Source organism: Hirundo rustica, chromosome 15 (genome assembly GCF_015227805.2).
Source record: "Hirundo rustica isolate bHirRus1 chromosome 15, bHirRus1.pri.v3, whole genome shotgun sequence".
NCBI classification, from domain to species: Eukaryota; Metazoa; Chordata; class Aves; order Passeriformes; family Hirundinidae; genus Hirundo; species Hirundo rustica.
Genome location: NC_053464.1, coordinates 8,755,728 through 8,774,813, shown reverse-complemented (window position 1 = coordinate 8,774,813; position 19,086 = coordinate 8,755,728). Strand labels below are relative to the sequence as shown.

General features: G+C 47.5%; 1 protein-coding gene across 2 annotated transcripts; it reads left to right on the top strand.

Annotated features, from left to right (window-relative positions):
• The first annotated feature begins 894 nt into the window (after window positions 1–894).
• GPR139 (G protein-coupled receptor 139) lies at window positions 895–18,544 on the top strand. Of its 2 annotated transcripts, XR_005703213.2 has the most exons (3): window positions 895–1,059; window positions 13,991–17,275; window positions 18,418–18,544. XR_005703213.2 is itself a non-coding variant. In XM_040079178.1 (2 exons), the coding sequence occupies exons 1-2, from the start codon at window positions 939–941 to the stop codon at window positions 14,923–14,925; spliced, it is 1,056 nt and encodes a 351-aa protein (XP_039935112.1). In that variant the 5' UTR covers window positions 895–938; the 3' UTR covers window positions 14,926–18,356. The 2 variants fall into 2 exon arrangements, 1 of the variants encoding a protein (XP_039935112.1); XM_040079178.1 differs by lacking the exon at window positions 18,418–18,544 and having other exon boundaries at window positions 13,991–18,356.
• Window positions 18,545–19,086: the final 542 nt, after the last annotated feature.

Sequence of the window (19,086 nt, the reverse complement as noted above, 5' to 3'; positions counted from 1 at the left end):
CGCCGGAGCACGGCAGTGTCCCCGCTGGAGCACGGCAGTGTCCCCGTTGGAGCACGGCAGTGTCCCCGTTGGAGCACGGCAGTGTCCCCGCCGGAGCACGGCAGTGTCCCCGTTGGAGCACGGCAGTGTCCCTGTTGGAGCACGGCAGTGTCCCCGCCGGAGCATGGCAGTGTCCCCGCCGGAGCACGGCAGTGTCCCCGTTGGAGCACGGCAGTGTCCCAGCCGGAGCACGGCAGTGTCCCCGCTGGAGCACGGCAGTGTCCCCGTTGGAGCACGGCAGTGTCCCCGCTGGAGCACGGCAGTGTCCCCGTTGGAGCACGGCAGTGTCCCCGCCGGAGCACGGCAGTGTCCCCGCTGGAGCACGGCAGTGTCCCCGTTGGAGCACGGCAGTGTCCCCGTTGGAGCACGGCAGTGTCCCCGCCGGCCGCCCCGTCCTTCACCCCACAGCACTGCGCGGAGAGGAGAGGGACAGTGCAACATTAACCGGGCTCTGCGTTTTGATGCCGCATATACAAACGCCAGCGGCTGGACGAGCCCCTGCCTCCACCGCCGGTCTGAAGCACAGCCCGGGGCCGCGGCCAGGCACGCCGCTGACAGCCTCGCTTCTGCTCTTCTGCCGTTGACTCGTGCGCCAGCCTGGAGGAAAATCCCCTTTTCCTGCTGTGGGGCGAGCCCGCTGTCCCCCGGGAAGGCGGCGGCGGCTCCCCGGTGGAAACCCCCGCCGGCAGCCGGGCTGGCGGGGGCGGCCCGAAGCGGGGGCCGGTCCCGCCCCGCCCCGCCCCGCCCGGCCCGGCCCGGCCCGGCCCCGCCGGCGGCCCGGGGGCCGCGCCATGTGCCGCCGCCCGCCGCGGGGCCGCGCCGCGCTCGCCGCCGCCGCCGAGCGTGCGAGGGGCGGCCCGAGCGGCGGAGGGAGCGCCGGCAGCGGGGACGGCGGGTCCATGGAGCACAACCACCTCCACCTCCACAACGGCTCGCTCCTGCCGCACCGCCGCTATGGCTGCGGCTTGGGATACGCACCTGTCGTCTACTACAGCCTGCTGCTCTGCCTCGGGCTGCCGGGTGAGTGCCGCGGGACGGGAGAGGCTGCGGGGGCTCCGCCGGAGCGGCTCCTGCCCGCTGTGCGGGGCGGACCGGGGCGGGGGGAGAGGTGGCCCGGGCTCCGCGTGCCCGGCGGGATGAGCGCGGGAGGTTCGGACAGCAGCATCCCCGGAGAGCAACATCCCATCTCCCGGACAGCAGCATCCCATCCCCCGGACAGCAGCATCCCATCCCCCGGACAGCAGCATCCCATCCCCCGGACAGCAGCATCCCGTCTCCCGGACAGCAGCATCTCCCCGCTCGGCGCGCTGCCGTCCCGGCGCTGTCTCCCTCGCCGGGATTTGTCCCTGCCTGCCCTCGCCCTCCCACCCGGCTTCGGGCACCCAGACTTTGAACTTGACGTACAGAGTCAGCCTGTCGTGAAGTTCTGCCGTTGCCGCTTTGGCCGTGTGAGTACCGGAGCGGTACCGGGCGGCCGGGTCCCCGCCGATCGCGGGGACAGTGGGCACAAGGGTAGCTGCCGAGTTTTCCTGCTGCAAATCCCCACCCGACTCCGTGGGGCAGGGCTGGCTTTAGGAAGCGACACGCCACCGCTACAGAACTTGACTAGGAAAGGAGTACGCTGTCAGGAGCTTAGCAGACAGTTGTCACATTCGTGAGCCTGTCCCTGTGGCCGGTGGAGCAGGAGAAGTAGAAAGTCCAGTCTTGAGGTCAGTGTGCTGCAAGGGCAATGACAATGCTGGCTCTGAGACCCCTGAATGCAGGTACAGGGCTCGGAAAAAAGTCCCAGCTGACAGGCACCAGTCTCCAGAGTGTGTAATCCTGAGCAAAATTTCCTACTTAAAAAGGGGACAGAGACATTATAGAGATGCTTGGAACAAGAAAAGCTAGAGACAACACAAATAAGGAGGGAGAGGATGTCCCAAGCTTGGATGTGAACACGTGTGAGGCACCGCTGGCAGCGCAGAGCTCCAAACGTGCAGATGCCCCACGAGCATCACATCGGCAGTGCTGTCTCAGCCGAGACAGGGGCTGAGCAGGTGCTTCCTCCTGGAGAGGGCTGCCTGTGCCTGCCGGTGAGATGCCTCGGCACGCAGCACCGAGGGGAGCTGCTGTAGTTACAGCGGGCAGAGCTGCCATCCCAGCACTGCTGGGGTGGGCAAACAGCATGGCTTGCTCACTGGCTTAACACCTCCAGCCTGAGAGAGACTTAGAGCGATCCCAAGGACAGGTAGAATGAGTTGGGGAAAAGTTCTGCTGCACCAAGATGAGTTGGTATTTTAAGGGTGTGATACTAGAGAGTTTGGTTGTGTCTGTGTAGAGCTACACATTTTAAGCGCTGTGTGGAATGGCAAGCAGCAATGATAGGTAATAGTCTACAGTTTCTAAATTCTTGTGCACCTTAATTCCTTCTTACAGCAATTATTTCATAGAAAAAATTTTAATCAGACATGAAGAGAAGCCTGCCTCAGAGCAGCGTGTGTGCAATTACCACTCTCCATATGAACTGATGTGGTTTGTGTTTTTTTGTTTGGGTGTTTTTCTCCCATTTCTGGCTTATAATTAAAATTTGCCAATTGGCTAATAGTTCAGAGAACTGGAAAGTTAAGTCCTGTATTTACACACAGAGGATGCAGAGCACAGGCAAGTATCTGTGCTCCAAAACATTGATGAGTCTCAGTCCTGACCTGAAGAGACCCAGCCAGCAGGGGTAGGAGGTAGTTTCCTCTTCATTGGTTCTTTAGGGGCTGCTTAGATGTCCATAGTAATGACAGGGTCTGATTTCAGCACCAGTCCCCTAGGAACTGAGCAAGACTCTCTCACAATTATCAGGTGAAGAAGTTGTCATGAAGCACTCTGTGGCTAAGCTTGCCTTTGTATGTCTCTGAAACAAAGGAAAGTCTTGTGTGCACAGACAAGAAAAATCATTTAATGAACATTTGGCACATGCTTGCACCAGCTCCCTGAGGATGCTGCACTGTCATTACAGACCGAACGCTGTCATTCTAAGAACATGGCTAAAATCAGACATGGTCCAAATTAGCAATGGTCTCGTGCATTTCTCAAGGGATCAGACATCAGTTGATTAGAGCAGTGGCACCAGTGCCAAAGCATGTGGTGGTGCAGCACTGCTGAGTTCAGTGGGCTTACATCAGGTGTGGATGTGTCCAGAGCACATTGTCCGAGGATAGCATTGGCACTGGCTCCTGGACTCACTGCACATGGGCAGTGTGCTGAGTGCATGAGAAATTCATGAGACTGCACAGAGATGAGAACAAGCTGGATGTGGTTAGGGGAAGACTCTCACAGCCAGACTTCGTTGAGGATGGGGTACAGGGTGACAGCAGTGTTAAAAAGAGATTTTCATGTTTTAATTTGAAGCTGCTCTTTAGTTTTTTTTTAACATTAGAAATTTGTAAAGGTAGCAGATTTTATTGGCTCTCAGAAAAAGAGTCCTAAACTATGTGGGATCTAAAATAGCTCTGTGTGGTGCCAAGAATTTAGGAGAAACCCTGTCTAGGATCTGTCCTCAAATACAGCGCTAGTGCAGTGTTTTGCTGAAATGGAAAGAGTTAACGCCTGGCCACAAATCTTGGAGAAAGACTGATGAGAAGAGAGGCCAGTTAACTGTTTCTACCTTTCCTGCTGTACTGTCTGAAGGAAATTTCACTAACTCAACAACTCCACGTTGAGGCCAAGAGATGCCAGGCCTCACTGTGTGTGCAGTAGAAGCATCCTCTGCCTCCTGCTTCTGTATAACCCAGGCACCCCAGCAGATCCTGTTCTCAGCAGTGGCTCCTTCTCCCTCTCTGTTCAACCAGGCACCAGAAAGCCTGTAAAAAGCAGAGAGGAGAGAGAGCAAAGCAAACTCCCTTCAGCCCGCTCTGGCAGTAGCACACAGAGGAAGGACCAGGCTGTGCCCTACAGAGAGAGAGGCACCCCCAGAGCCACCTCTGCACGCTGACCCTGCACGGCTGGCACTGCACCTGAGGTGGCTGCAGCTCTGCCAGGGGTCATCCTGCCTTCAGGCAGCGGGGCCAGGGCTGCTTCTTTTCCCTCTAAGCAGAGGCTGGTAAGACAGAGACAGTTTTTTGAGACTTGTTTTGAGTGCAGGCGTGCAGAGGTGTCCCGCAAGTACGCAGTCCTGCTGTCAGGAGTGGGGTGTCTCAGAATCAGGCTGCAGGGAACAAGGAGAAAATGCCAGTGCAGACAAGAGGCAGAGGCACTGCAAGTGTGATCCTCTCCCATTTAGAGGCGAAGGTTTCTCATTTTATGGAGCTGTTCTACAGCCCCTGCTCTGTTAACCCTATACTCCCCTTGTCTGTCAGAGAGAACCTCTGAAGCACCTGCAGTTAGCTGGAAGGCAAGAGAAGGGCTGAAAAAAGTCTTAATGGAAATGTTTCTTGCTTTAGTGAGAGAAAATGTAGAGAAGGGATGGTGTTGGATGTGGGGGAGGGAATAAATTGCTCTGATTCAGTCCAAGAGTGGGCTGGTAAAGGTGAGAAAGCAAAGAACAACAGGTAGCACTCTCAGTCTGCCCCTTTTGTCAGTGAGAGCTGCACAAAGCAGCTGCACCAAAGAGCTCCTTCTGTGGTGGGGCCACTGAACACAACTAAGAAGGTCAGGCACAGAAGCAGCATTGCTTGCTGCAGACACCTGGCTTTGACCTTGATTCCTGTTTCAATAGAAGGAGCAGAAGCAATGGAATTGCCTTGCATGCAGTCACTTTTTCCAACAGGAATAGAGTTCATTGCTGAAAAGACAGAGCATCAGCATTTCCTAGATGAGGCTTTGGCGTGATCCAAGTTCCCAGGATTCATCTCCTTCCTACGGTGTGAGAGGCAGAGTAAATCTGGCTTTCTTAGCCAGTCCCACTGGGATTGCTGGTTCCATTTTGTTCCCCGGTCAGTTCCCTACCTGGGATGCGCCCTGGCTTCGGGGATCATTGCGTCCCAGTGATACAAGGAACAGCACCTTTACAGTATCTCTAGGAGGCAAAAGACGCACAGAAATACCCCAAGGAAGTGCCACTCCAAACTTCAGGAGCCTTGTCCACAGCTGTTTCTTTTATTTGTACTTTAGGCTATTGCATTAAACCGGTCACATTGATCTAAATGTAGATTCAAGACTTCACAAGCTTGGGAGAGCAGCCTGGACATGCTTGGATGCTCCCAGCTGGAAGGTGCAAACAGGTAGTGTTCATGTCAGACCTGCTGCTGAACAAGGTGACGTGGAGATGGGGACAACCTAGGTCATTCAAAGCCCAGCCAAGCACAGTGTGCATTCACAGGGCTCCATGTGGAGGGAGATACGCTGCAGTCCTGACCTGTCAGCTCAGCAGGGGTGCCTAACTGGTTTAACACTCTGTGAAGAGACAGACACAGGTTGTGGACCTCGCCCTAGCAGATGACAGGTTGGCTGTCCTTGCAGGGCAAGGCAGATGCTTCCTAGGGTGTTGGATTGACACTGTGCCCATGCAAACTGCGGTATACAGGCAAGCTGAAAAGATGGAGACCTGATCCTTCTGGAGCCTTCTCCCTATATAATGTTTGGAATAAGGAGGCTCTCTGGGAGATGTGCATGCCTGGGTCATCATCCTGCCAAGGCAGGTGCTGTTGGTGGGCTGAGCACCCCTGATCAAGAGACCACCACCACCACGCAGCAGCCCAGCTGCGTTCCCTCCACTCCTCGGCGGCGTGGGGGAACGAGACCTGCAGAGTACTGCTGTCCCTGTGCCCACGGCTGTGACCCAGCTGGCACCACCAGCAGTAAGGGGGACAGGCAGCAATGTTGGTCAGTGACTCACGTGGCGTGTAGTAGCAGTAAATCCCAAAGCAGGCAGAGGTAGGTTGGTGTACATCGAGCACACAGAACTGTAGAAGTGCCTGGCTCTTTTGGATTCCTGCCATCTGCTGCCTAGTATATTCTTCTGCAATCACAGTACAGGCTTCTGATTACAGAGACCATTTCCAACACCTGAATAAATAGCCTTTCTCATAGCAGCATACCTGAAAAATAGAAGTGCTAAAGGAAGATCCGAAAATATGAGGGAGAGTTGTTACAATGTAGTTATGACCTTGAAAAAACAGCACTTTCTGCTGCTGCTCATTAGTGAATAAGAACCAAACCGTCCTGAGACCTGATTCAACCACCCTTTTTACTCAGAGGCCATATATTCTCTGACTTAAAATCTGAATTGGACGCAAGGCCAGTACATTGAATCCTATTAAAAAGGGGGACAAATAGATTGCCAGAACTTTAGCTTAGCTCTTGGAGCAACTGAAGGGCACTCCAGCACATTTCCAGTAGCAGTACTGGACAGAGGGGAACAAAACTGCTGCTAACATGCTTAAAGTGAGTCATTTCCTTTTATAAAATGAATGCTTGTTCTTTTGGAGAGAAGAACCATTATGAAAAATAATAGATTCATTCTGTTCCTGCACAGAACTGGTGACAGCAAGGTGTGCAGATGGGAGTGATTTAGTTTGGTCAGGACGTCTGGAGCCTGTAGCCTCTAAAAATCTTGCATCCTGAATGACAGCATGTGGCTGAATCCATGCTAATGTATGGATTGTGGAGTAGTTGATTGTACATTTCTGGATGCTGCTAGACAGAGTGCCATTGCTAACTCTGGATTTCTTCTTGCCACGTCAGTAGGAAACAACGCTGTCAGGGCTGTAATGATAATGAGGTGCCATATTTGGGAGGCTCAGCAGACTATGAAGTGCACAACCTTGCATGGCAGGCTGCTAAGATGGATTGGAAAGGAAAAACTCCAAAGTACATTTTTCCTTGAAATGACAACGACACAAAAGAGAGAGCACAGCCAGTTTTCACGGTAGGTGGGTAATGCAGAGCCCCCAGTTGTTAAGAAGTCAAAACATTCAGAAGCACTAGGCAGTCTAATATCCTGCTGTTCTTCATCCACCCCGTTACTCAGTTCTCTCCTCTTCATCCTCTTTCTGCTCCCTTCTGTAAAATGGGGGTGAATCAGCAGAAACAAGCCAGCAGAAGGCCTTTTACCACACACGTCATAGTTCGGTGTAGGCAAACAAACAACACGGAGATGTCCTGATGGGGTGTGTGCTCTGCTTCCACACACCAAGGGCAAAGCAATCCCTGCCCACAAAAGCTGCCACCTTCTCTTTCAGGTGGTCTTTTTGAGCCTATAATCTCTTTTCTCATTAGCTTTTAGACACCAGAACAGGAAACAAAGCCAAAATCAACCCCTTGAGCACAGGAGGCCTTACACACAAATCAGTTTTCATTTTGCAGAATACGGATATGTACTTACAGATACTAAAACCCGATGTCTGGGGTGCCCTTGGTGCTGTTCTTGGGGTGACTTCATGGGAGAAGATGGTATTGGGTTGCCCCTCTGGATCCCTGGTCATTCAGAGGGAAGGAAGTGCAGGCAGCCAAGAAGGACCAGAATCAGCAATACAGAAGATGACCAAAAAAAAATTTATCCCTTTATCCATGGAAGAAAAGAGAAGCTTGCCTCTTGTAACCCTGAAATTCTTCCCTTCTACCATGTGAAACAGAGTCCCTGCAATCTACAGTCACTAATCGTCTCCATTTTTCCATCATATGGAGTATTGCCTGCATGGACAGGTGCTCTAGAGGTTGCTTTTGGTCTCAAGACAAATCACCTGTCAGTCAGTTACCTCAGACTAGGATATTTCTCACACATTTGTTCATTCCAAGTGTGTTTTCTTCAATGTCCTGACTAGCACACCGAAGAGTGATAGATCTAGTGGGGATGCAGTATATTCTCTGTAGGGGAATAAAGCCAAACTGCAATGGTTTTACAAAGTCTGTAATTTCCTGCCTACTGTGTAAAATTGGCATAGTCTCTGAGAAAGCTTGGCCATGGGGTTTGCAAGCATGAGCTCCTATTGCATTACCTAATGCTTTAGGAAGACATAAAGACTGGTTTATTTTAGCAAAACCACAATCAAAGGTAAAATCCTCTTAATTATTCATGTTCAGTAAAGAATTCATGGCAGTGCCCTTATGAAATCACATCCTCTCTCCATCCCAGTCATCCCATGAAACACCTTTGGCACCTGCCTCAGTACTTTGGCATTTGATTTCAAAAGGGTAGAATGGTTTTGTCACCCTGGAGCTTGAGTTACTCAGCTTGAGACCCCTTATACTGCACTGACAGCCCACATTTAGAAGCCACATACGCCTGCCAAATGAGACACCCAATCTGCCTTGAAATCTTTCTGTCCAAATACATTGCATGAACCAAATTCCTTTTATGATTTCTGCATCATTTTGCAGATCACCTTTTCTGTTCCCAGCACCAGTTTCCATTAGAAAGCTGTGCTGCTCTAGTAGCAGAATGCAAGGCTAGACTTTGAGATGTGTATTTTAGACATTTTTATCCTTGTGTGGTTACCTCTAAATAAAGCTTTGGAGTGGCAGGAGGAATGTCTGAGATTCATTAGAGACTTTGTGCTCTGTAGGTCCATCTCAGGAAAGGCGGACAAGGAGGGTGAAGATGGCAAGAAGAGAACCAAATCCCTGTCACATTTACGCACGTGAGGCCCCAGCGAGCCCAGACCTCCCCACATCCTAGCCCAGTGTTCCTTCTGGGCCATCCTCATACTGCAGAAACAGCCCTGTTTTATACTCCAGAAAAACTCCAGTGGTCTAGGAAAGGCAAAAGCAGCGGTGTAATTACACCCTTCTGCCAGACAAGCTGCTGCACTCCAGCCCCGGTGGCTGGCAAGGCTCAAAGGGAGCATCAGCCATTGGCACCTCCATGCCATTACTGTGTCTGTGCCCTCCAACAGCGAGGAAGTGCTTGTGCTGGATTAAAATCCTTCCCTGGCCTCTGTGGCCCACTGATGGCTGATGCCAGCTGCAGAGCAGAGTGCCTCATTCACTGCATCCTTCCCCAGAGCCATCTCAGCTAATAAATGCTGTCAGTGAGAAAAATGGCCCCAGAGGCCAGATTTCATTGTCAGAATCTGGCCTCTGGCACCGACTGTCTCATTCACTTGTGACTTGTAAGCACAAGGCTGTGCTGTGTTTTCCCTGGCAGTAACTAACCCGCGCTCCTGCACACAGGAGGGAGTTTGGGTTGTCCTGAGCAGGAACTTGGGCATCCTCTGCCTCCAGTTTCCCTTTCACCCTCAAAACTGGCATGGTCTGCCCCTGCACATGGGATTTTCTAAGCACAAGCCACACCAGGGCCCTCCTACAGGATGTGAAATCTCCTCCAGTAGCAATCCTGCATCCATGCCTGCCATAGTTTTATGATGCTTTTCTTTCTTCCTTTCTTTCTTCCTTTCTTTCTTCCTTTCTTTCTTCCTTTCTTTCTTCCTTTCTTTCTTTCTTCCTTTCTTTCTTTCTTTCTTCCTTTCCTTTCCTTTCTTTCCTTTCTTCCTTTCTTTCCTTTCTTTTCTTTCTTTTCTTTCTTTTCTTTCTTTTCTTTCTTTCTTTTTCTTTTGCATATATCCCTCTCCATTCCCTGGGAGATGATGCAGGCACTAGCAGAAGGGGCTGACAGCTCTTCCCTCGTGGGGGTGCCTTGCTGTGTGCTGTTTGACAGCACTCAGACAGCTGAACAACAAATAAATCCATTTATTTTCAAAAATCAATCCTCACAGGAACTCCCTGGGAAGACAAAACTCGTATTGCACTAATTATATTCCATAAAGTATCTCTTTATGCTTCACAACAGTTTAAGGAAGGAACTCAGGATATGACAATAAAAGAGAGGAAGAAACTGAAGCACCATTCAGTCTGTCCTCATCTGCTCTAGTGCTGTTTGATCTACACTGGTTGTAAGAGGAAAACGTGGACCTACCTTATCTTCTTTAAGGGCAAACAGCATCCAGAGGTCATTTAAAAAGATCACAGCTATAGCCAACATAAGTAATTATAATTATAAGTAATTATAATGCATTTACATTGCCACAGTATTCTTGGTTGGTTTTCTGTTGTTAGTAACTCCTGTTATGTAGCACCTTTGTCAGAAATCACCCATTGTCAACAGCTTCCCCAGAGGGTTCCCACACAAAATAAGGGCTGAATGCCATCCTCATCTCCAGTCTGTGTTAGGAGCTGTGCTTAGATCTGCCTGCTGGACACAGTACCTGTTTACATTTGAATATTTCCTCCTAGCTTAGAGGAAATCATCTATTCCCATCAAGCCAGTACATCTCTTTTTCTCACCGCTTATTTTTGGCATATTGTACTTACATTCTCGGCATTCTTAAATCTGAGAAGGAGGTGTTACTAACATTTTTTCTGAGACAACTTAAGATTTCCCATTTTGTAAGCTATTTCTCTCTGCCAGTCAGCTGACTACTGCTAAGCCTGCAGAGAAGTTTCACACATTACACAATAAATTTGTGGGGATCCTAGCAACAACTGTGTCGGGTAAAAGGTGTCCATTATATTCCACGACCTAGTGTTTATCACGCTCAGTGAGCAACACTCGTGGCTACTTCATTTAGGTAGTTTATAAAGCTGAACTGCTGAACTACAGAACCAGCCTTGTTCCCAAGGCAGGGAGCTGCTTGTGTTGTAAAGGCCATTTGACTGCACAGGCTGCTGTGTACGTGCAAAATGCTCTCAATTAAAAAAGAAAAAGAAAAAAACAACAAAAAGCCCAGAACTATGCCTATTTTCTCTTTACACAGATACAATCGCTCCTGCTTAAGCTCACATGCAGTGAAAATAGTCACTGAGAGGAGCTCTTCACATCCCCTGCAAAGGCCGGTGTTAGACACTATTTGAGTGATGATTGTAATCCGTGACATGAGAAGCTGGGGGCAAAACTGTGCCCTTAGAGCACAGGCACTGCCTTGAGGCACAGGAGAGTGCCCAGTCTCTTCAGCCAAGTCAGCACAGCTTTGGTATGGGAAGTAAACCCAAATCCACACAGTTACTCCTAAAGGAAGATCCCTCTCAGACAGAAAGAACTCCAACAGAATGAATTTTGGAGCTGCAGTTTGTACTCAGGAGGTGATAAAGTCAGAAGAGGTGTCAAAAGAGGGATGTAAGTGTCCTGTGATTGAGCCTGGCTGAGTTAGAAGGTTGCCTTGTTTTGAGCAAACAAAGAAACAGAGGTGTTTGGGTATCAGAGACCTTTGGATGCTGTGTCTCCAGTGTCTCATGTCCTCATGCCTGGAGGGAAAGAATTGAGACTGCCATTTTGTACAGTTGCTTCTAATCATCCAGCAGCACCTAAGGCTTCAGCCAGCTAGTCCCCAATCAAGCCCTGGTTCTCAAACAGATATTTATAAATTCAGAATACTGCACTGCAGCAAGCGACGCTGGCATAAATTCCCATCTGTCATCCCCTAATCATCTCCCAGCACAGTGATCAATCTCTTTCAAATTCAAATGATCTTAACCACTTAGTATCTAGAAAATACACTGCAAGAAATGGGCAGTGTACCATCCAGGACAATTTAGGGGTACTGACCTATCCAGTAGCTCTATGTCGCTCCACCTAAATTACAGCAGAGACAGATATTTTTCTATCTCCATCATCCTCATCATCATCTCTGCCACAGTTCTCATCACAGACTACCATGCTAGTGCAAGAATTAGTGTCAGCAAGGTTAAAATGTGGTCCCAAATACTCTTCTATCGCCTTTCATCCCCAATGGGTAATTTTTCCCATGGGAGAGCAGGACACTGAGGAGACGCTCCGAAGTCACTGAGAGACTGGCACAAGGACATGGTTGGTCACACAGGGTGGTGTGCCCACCCACTTGCCATTTTTCTGAGCTTTAGGTACTCTTTGAGGACACACCAAGGACCGACTTACCACTGGCTAGGAAACGGATGAAGGACTGAGGCACCCATAGCTCATCTACACTTCCCTTAACAGTGTGCAGCAGGAAAAAATACTCACAGACCCTGTGCTAAGACACGGGTGTACTGGCAACTTTCTGCTGCACCCAGTATGTATCTGTTTTCACAAAGTAAATGGTGTTTCTGTATTTCATATCATCCAGCAAGAAAAAAGCTCTAATGTGATCCCAGGGAAAGCGTTTCCAATACAAGATACAGTAACCCTTGCAGAAAAAATGGGTAGAGCTTGTGTGTACTTTGTCAGATCAATTTTCTAATCTGGCTCGCCAAGCAAGGCTTGCTGGCCTTAGATAAATAAGTTGCATTTCAGCACACGCCGTTTCTGCTGTGGCTGGGAACCGTGAGAGAGGCAGGGGCAAAGGGTACAAGGGACTGCTCATAAATCTGCTCCTGTAACAAAACAGAGTGGGGTTAGAACCAAGCAGCAGGACCCTGCAGTGGATAGAAAGTGGGAGGAACAGGGCTGCTGTACCTGAACACAGCATGGCTTCAGCATCCCTGCAGGAGCTGCTCTGACAGTCAGGCCAGAGTTAGCAGCAGGGACCAATGCCTTCAGACATACCCCTTACTGCTCACTGGCTCCAGCTGCTGCTACTGGAATGAGTCAAATCCAGAGGATTTAAAGAGAAGATGCACCCCATGGGTCACATCCAATATCTGTGAAGCTGAGGCAGTCAGCCTGGCTGGCCAAAACCAGCAGTGGCTGCAGAGCCATGATAAACACTCCAGCTCGAGGATTTCCTTGACAGTACATCACTCACTGCACCTCCAGGGCTCATCAGCAGGCACAGCAGAGGCATTTCTAAGCAAGTAAGTGAAAAATGACGCAGCAGTTCTGGCTGTATCACCTCTTGTCTCCCACGTCTGTGCTGAGCTGAAATCAATGCAGTTGCATTCACATTAATGGAGGACAGAATTGCGAATATTCCCCTGAAGGAAACTTGAGACAGCCCCACTGAAAAGATCGTGTGGGTTTTGTTTTGTTTTCTTTTTGTTTTGTTTTGTGTTTTTTGTTTTTGTTTGTTTGTTTGTTTGTTTAATATAGGGAAAGAGTCAGTTGATTGTCATGTTTGGTTTAGTTGTTTTTTGGTTTTTTTTTCCCCCAAGATGCAAAATTAATACATTCAGTTAATACAAAAATAGGTGAGGGCTGTTAGTCAAGATCATTCACTCTGCTGCAGTTCGTTTCCCTGGTGGCAGAAATCTGCTCCCAGACAGCAGGCTGTGAAGGCATCCATGAAAGAGGAAGTTTTTCCAGTTCCAAGTAAAACAGTTTTTTTAAAAAAACAAGCATTTTCAGTTGTAGGATGTGTGCTAGGCCATCATTACCTTTATGTTACCAACTTCCTTTTTCTCTGGTTTAAAGGAATCTTTACAATTATTGTCGATTTGTTTTGGGAAATCCATCAAAGCTGGCAGAAATGTTTGAAGCACTGAATGCACAGAAGAGGTGATTTACAGAACACCTAGGAAAGTATCAACTACAAACATTTGGCAGTCACTTGTACAGTAAACCAGATCTCTGATTTTTAATCACTTCTTCAGGTATTCTAGCCAAGTGATACCAGCCTCTGATGGGAACAATCTTGTCTGTCTCATTCTAGCCAAACTGAGAGTAGGAATAAAAGGAATTTATTTTTTTCCAATTCAAGACTGCACCGTAAGTTCTAGTAAACAAGAGGAAGTAGTTAAAATCTGGCTACACCTTAGTGCTCTAGCAAATCTCTCAAGTACTTACAAGAGCTGTTTATATTCACTACCCTTCTCATTCATCCCTTGTTATGTGAAAAAGTGAAAAAAGCACGGTGGGAAATAAGAGCAAGCATGTGTAAGACCTTTTTTCCTCCTGCTACCACTCCCTTTGTTTGCACAGACAGGAGTCCCAGCACCCTCTACTTAGGGGGTGGATTCCACAGCGGAGATCAGGGCCACATGCTCCTGTCACTGCAACAGCTTCTCTGAGGGACCCGACTGGGGTGTTCTCCTTTTGGTTTCTTGAATTTAATAAGGTGGTCATGTTGCCAAGTGCTTGAACAACTCCAAGCAAGTGCTCAGAAAAGCTTATGTTACCTCTTAATAGCCTAACTCCGTGTTTCTTTCTCCACAGCAAATATCTTGACAGTCATCATCCTCTCCCAGCTTGTAGCTCGCAGGCAGAAGTCCTCCTATAATTACCTTCTAGCTCTAGCTGCTGCTGACATCCTGGTTCTCTTCTTCATAGTCTTCGTTGACTTCCTCATGGAAGACTTCATCCTAAACAAACAGATGCCTCAGGTACTGGACAAAATAATTGAGGTCTTGGAATTTTCTTCCATCCACACGTCGATTTGGATTACGGTCCCGTTGACCATCGACAGGTACATCGCCGTGTGCCACCCCCTCAAGTACCACACGGTCTCCTACCCTGCTCGTACTCGCAAAGTCATTGTCAGTGTCTACATCACCTGCTTTTTGACCAGCATCCCCTACTACTGGTGGCCCAACATTTGGATTGAAGACTACATCAGCACGTCCATGCACCACGTCCTCATCTGGGTCCACTGCTTCACCGTGTACTTAGTGCCCTGCTCCATCTTCTTCATCCTGAATTCCATCATTGTGTACAAGCTGCGGCGGAAGAGCAATTTCCGCCTGCGAGGGTACTCCACAGGGAAAACAACAGCCATTTTGTTTACTATAACTTCTATTTTTGCCATACTGTGGGCGCCAAGAATAATCATGATATTGTATCACCTCTACGTGTCTCCTATAAACAACAGCTGGGTGGTCCATATTGTGTCGGACATCGCCAATATGCTGGCGCTGCTGAACACTGCAATTAATTTCTTCCTCTACTGTTTTATTAGCAAAAGATTTCGCACAATGGCAGCTGCCACCTTGAAAGCCTTCTTTAAGTGTCAGAAGCAACCTGTGCAATTCTATACAAACCATAACTTTTCCATAACAAGCAGCCCTTGGATTTCCCCAGCCAACTCTCACTGCATCAAAATGCTTGTTTACCAGTATGATAAGAATGGAAAGCCTATAAAAATATCACCATGAAAAGGCCAATAGTCGGAGTTTCCAGGTGCAAGTTCTTTTCAAGTGGTTACATCTTCAGGATGTAATTTTCTGAAATGCCTGTTTTGAAGAGAGGTCATTTGATTTCATTTCCCTGGGTGGCCAGGGGCAGATCAGACTGTCGGGAGGAAACAGGAGCACTTGATTTTAGGAGCAAAAGTGAGAAGGCAAACACCTCCATCTCTTATATAGCATTTTGAATATGCTTCAGAGTTCAAGTCTTAGTGTTCAGTCACACTCAAATGTTTTGCATCCCAACACCAGTGCAATCCAAAGTCATCAGAAGGGCAAAGCCACAGCAATGTTTAATTACAACCTTTTAAAACACAACAAAACCTTCCTTGACCATCAGTTTGTTATCGAGAAAGAAAATGGATGCTTTTGTGTACTGTGGAAAGTGCCGTTTCTGGAGTGTGCACTTGCCAAAAATTATGTGTTGATTCTGGCATGAAATGCCACCACACACAATTGTGCTGTCAAGACCTCCTTGCAGGAGGCAGCCTGTGAGACACAAATGGTGACAAACCTGGTTTTGGCTCGTTTGAACAAGGCTCAAGGACCGATACAGTACCTGATGCAGCTTTGGCATGGAAAGCAATCCTGCAAGCTGCCACTATTTGCGTGTTTTGTTATTCAAGAATGTGACTGAGACAGGGAGCTTGAGGGAGGGAGGGATGTTTCTAGAGCCAAGAACAAAAGCAGTATCTTTCCCCAACTATTTCAGTCATGGTATCTAAGGACTTTCAAGGGTGAAACCAAGTCCTGCCTAAAGCAGAGCTCTCACCGAAGCTGCTCCTGTGAGCAGTGATCAGAGCTTTCAAGTTCCTTCTTAATCAGTACAGCTTCTCAGTTATCCCCCGTGTTCTGGCCTTTAGGGATTAACATATAAAAATCTCAATTTAAGATTTTCTCCTGATGGATGATGCCATCCTCTTGCAGATTTGCCATTTAGTTGTTAAAAACAAAACAACAAAAACCAAACTGTGAAAGAAATTCATTAAATATCCAACAACAGTAAAAATATTAAAGCCTTAGTTCCAGCTGATCTAAGTATTTCACTTATTTAAAGGAGGTTAGCTTCTCTTCCTTCACACTCAAAAACCAGCATCCCTTCAATGCTGAGTGTAGAAAAATAAGAGATTTACAGGAAGGCTGAAAATGCATTTCTTCTCCTTTCTTTCGCTTTCAGTTCTTGGCATGTGGTCTCTTGGAGCCACATAATACAACCTCTTTATTCTACATTGGGCACTTCCTAGAGCCTCGCTGGTGTGAGGGCGGTGAAGGTGTGTGGTGAACACAAGCCCAGCGTGGTCAGTGCACAGAGCAGCTCCTCAGGAGCTGCAGATCAGTGGTAGCTTGGTGCTAACGCTGTGTTTGTGCCTGTGCCCCGCTCCAGTGCCAGCAGGGAGCTCGTGGTGCATCAGGAACTAGCACAGAGAGGTCCTCTGGGGAGAGATCCAGTCAGTCCCGCTGTGGTGGGATCACAGGGCTGAAAACATCTCTCTAAAACACGTGGATGGCTCAGCTTTGGTGAACATCCCCTAAGAAATGCCAGGTGAAGGCCTGCTGAGGACAAGAGCCCGGTTCCCTTCTGCCACGACGGTCGCGTTTGCAGGCTGTACCCGCCTCCTGCAAGAGCCGTCCGCGGCAGGCCCGAGCTGCCCTCCCCCAAGGGAGGGGTGCAGAGGGCCCGGCCCTGGAGCCAGGCCCCGGCACGGAGGCTGCTCTCCAGGGAGATGAGGGCTCGCTCAGGAGCAGGGAGCGGCGCCCAGGGCCCCAGGAACACACGCTGGCCCTCCCTGTGGCAGAACTGCTCAGCAATGCTCTGTGAGGTGCTGAGGCACCCCAGGGACCACACAGGCCCCAGCAAGGAGAGGGACAGGGCTGGGGACATGGCGGGCTGAGAGCAAAACCTGACCCTCTCCACCCTCAGCCACCAAAGGGATGGCATCCATTTAAATGTCCCCAAAGAGAAATGAGGAACTTCTCAGTCTGTTCATCCTCGTGATGGCAAAGCTTCACCCTTGCAATAATAAAGTGTAAAAGGGATGCTCGGCCTTGCTTTATTTGTCGTGACAAGGTTAAGATTATTGCTCCCTTTATGGTGTTTTACAGAAAATCAGTTTTGTGGCCATTGTCACTGCCCTTCTCTCAGACACCTCCCTCTGGTCTTTGTCAGTTGATAGTAACCAAAGTTACCTTATGGAAAAGGTAGTGTATGTTTCATTTTGGAAAAACGCTGTATTTATAACTTATTTTTATTCTACATTTGTTATGAGGAATGCTTGTCCGAGTTAAATGTGAATGAGTCTGAAGTGCAATATCTACATAGGTAAGTGGTTCATTTTTGAGAATGTATCTATTGAAAAAAATACCTATTTATACAGGAAGTTCACTATTCTACTTAATATAATAGTAACCTTAAAGAAAATAGTGACTGTTTAGGGCTTTTATTTATTAAAAAAATTCAATTAAGTGCATGGCATATGCTGCCATTCACATGCTGTGACATTAATTTTTGTAACATAATGTTTATCTTGCAAACTCTCAGTGTCATCTAATTTTTTCTGTCCTGATAATGTATTTTTGTAAATTACCATATTTAAAAACAAAAATCTTTCTGTGTATTTTTTCCCTATGAAAAATAACACATAAAATTCTTGTAACTTATTTGGAAAAACTCACAGTCGTTTTCCATATTGTTTTAGAAATGACAAGGAGCAATTTTCATGTACAGTGGATCGATCATTTCCCTTCTGATAATTTAGGGCTTTAAAAACTTGCTTCCAAAGCCCTTTGAAGTCAAAGGGAAGGTTGCTAGTGGGTTTTGTCATTGGTTTTTCCAATCCCCATCATTTTAGGGGGGCTTTGGATCAAGCCATGTCTTGTTAGCAGACATTCAAAGCCTTCTTAGAGTCCAGTTTGGATAATAAAGCCTTGACTTTTTAGTCTGCCATATGGTAGCTGCTGTTGATAATACTTGCCTTATTTTTGGTTGTGTGAAGCATCTTGCAATGACTGTTGCTAACTAGCCATTGTCTTGCTGTATTATTTGTACCTCCTAATTGTAAAAACTTAACCAAGCACATATAGTGTCATTATTTAGGGAAAAAGTATCCTGGAGACAAAACCATCTTTGTTGTGGAGATGGTCTTTTGTACTCTAATTTTTATTTCAAATATCTAAAATTAGAAAAAAATAAGCTGTGAATGGACAGTTTTACAATTACCTGTAGGTATACGGTCTTGAAGACCACAGCTAGGAACAAAATACTTTTTAGATGAGTTGCTGGTATATAAAATTATGGGACCTATCACCTATTTAAATTGTGAATATTGATATTTTCATAAGTAGACAATATATTGTGTTTGACAAACTTGTTTGTATTATAATAAATTATGGCGCATAACTTACTGCTGTGTTTGGAGCTATTGTTTGATTTATGGATTCTTATTATATACTTCTGATTTATAGATACTTATGATACACTACAAATAAGAGGCAGAAAGTGGATGCAGAACCTCAGGAGGCTGCTTATGGAAGAAGCCCAACATTTCTTGAAATGAAAATTACTAACACTGCAGACAAATGTAACACGGTCTGGGATCAAGTTCCTAGTTTCTCTGGAGAAGTAAAAGGACATGAAAAGGACAAAAAAATACTAAAACTAAGCAGAGACTAGAAAAGAATCTGACCAGAAATGTCCAGTGTCTTAGAGATCAAACCATAGGGTTAAGCACACTGAGAGGAGAGGACCATGCAGGCAATGACCCACCTGCTCGACAAATTTCCCTGCTGTAAAAGGCTTGGAAACAGGTTTTAAAATACAACTTCAAAGAGACAAATGAGGGGAAAGGGGCACTGCAGAAAGGAGCAATGCCAGACTCGATAGAGCTTATCAGAGTTGTTCCTTAAGGAAGGAGCCTGGGGCCTGCCTGTCTTGATACTTTCATTAACAGCTGTGGCAGGATAAGTACTGATGAAGTGAACAGGTTATAAAAATGGAATTATACTGCTGGCAGAGGACTGAAGGACAGTTATTTCATGTAAGAATCAGATGACCTTGCAGATTGTAGTGATAAAAGTGGGATGAATTCAATAGTAATAAACACAAGGTTCTCTATTTGTCTGCCTGTAACAATA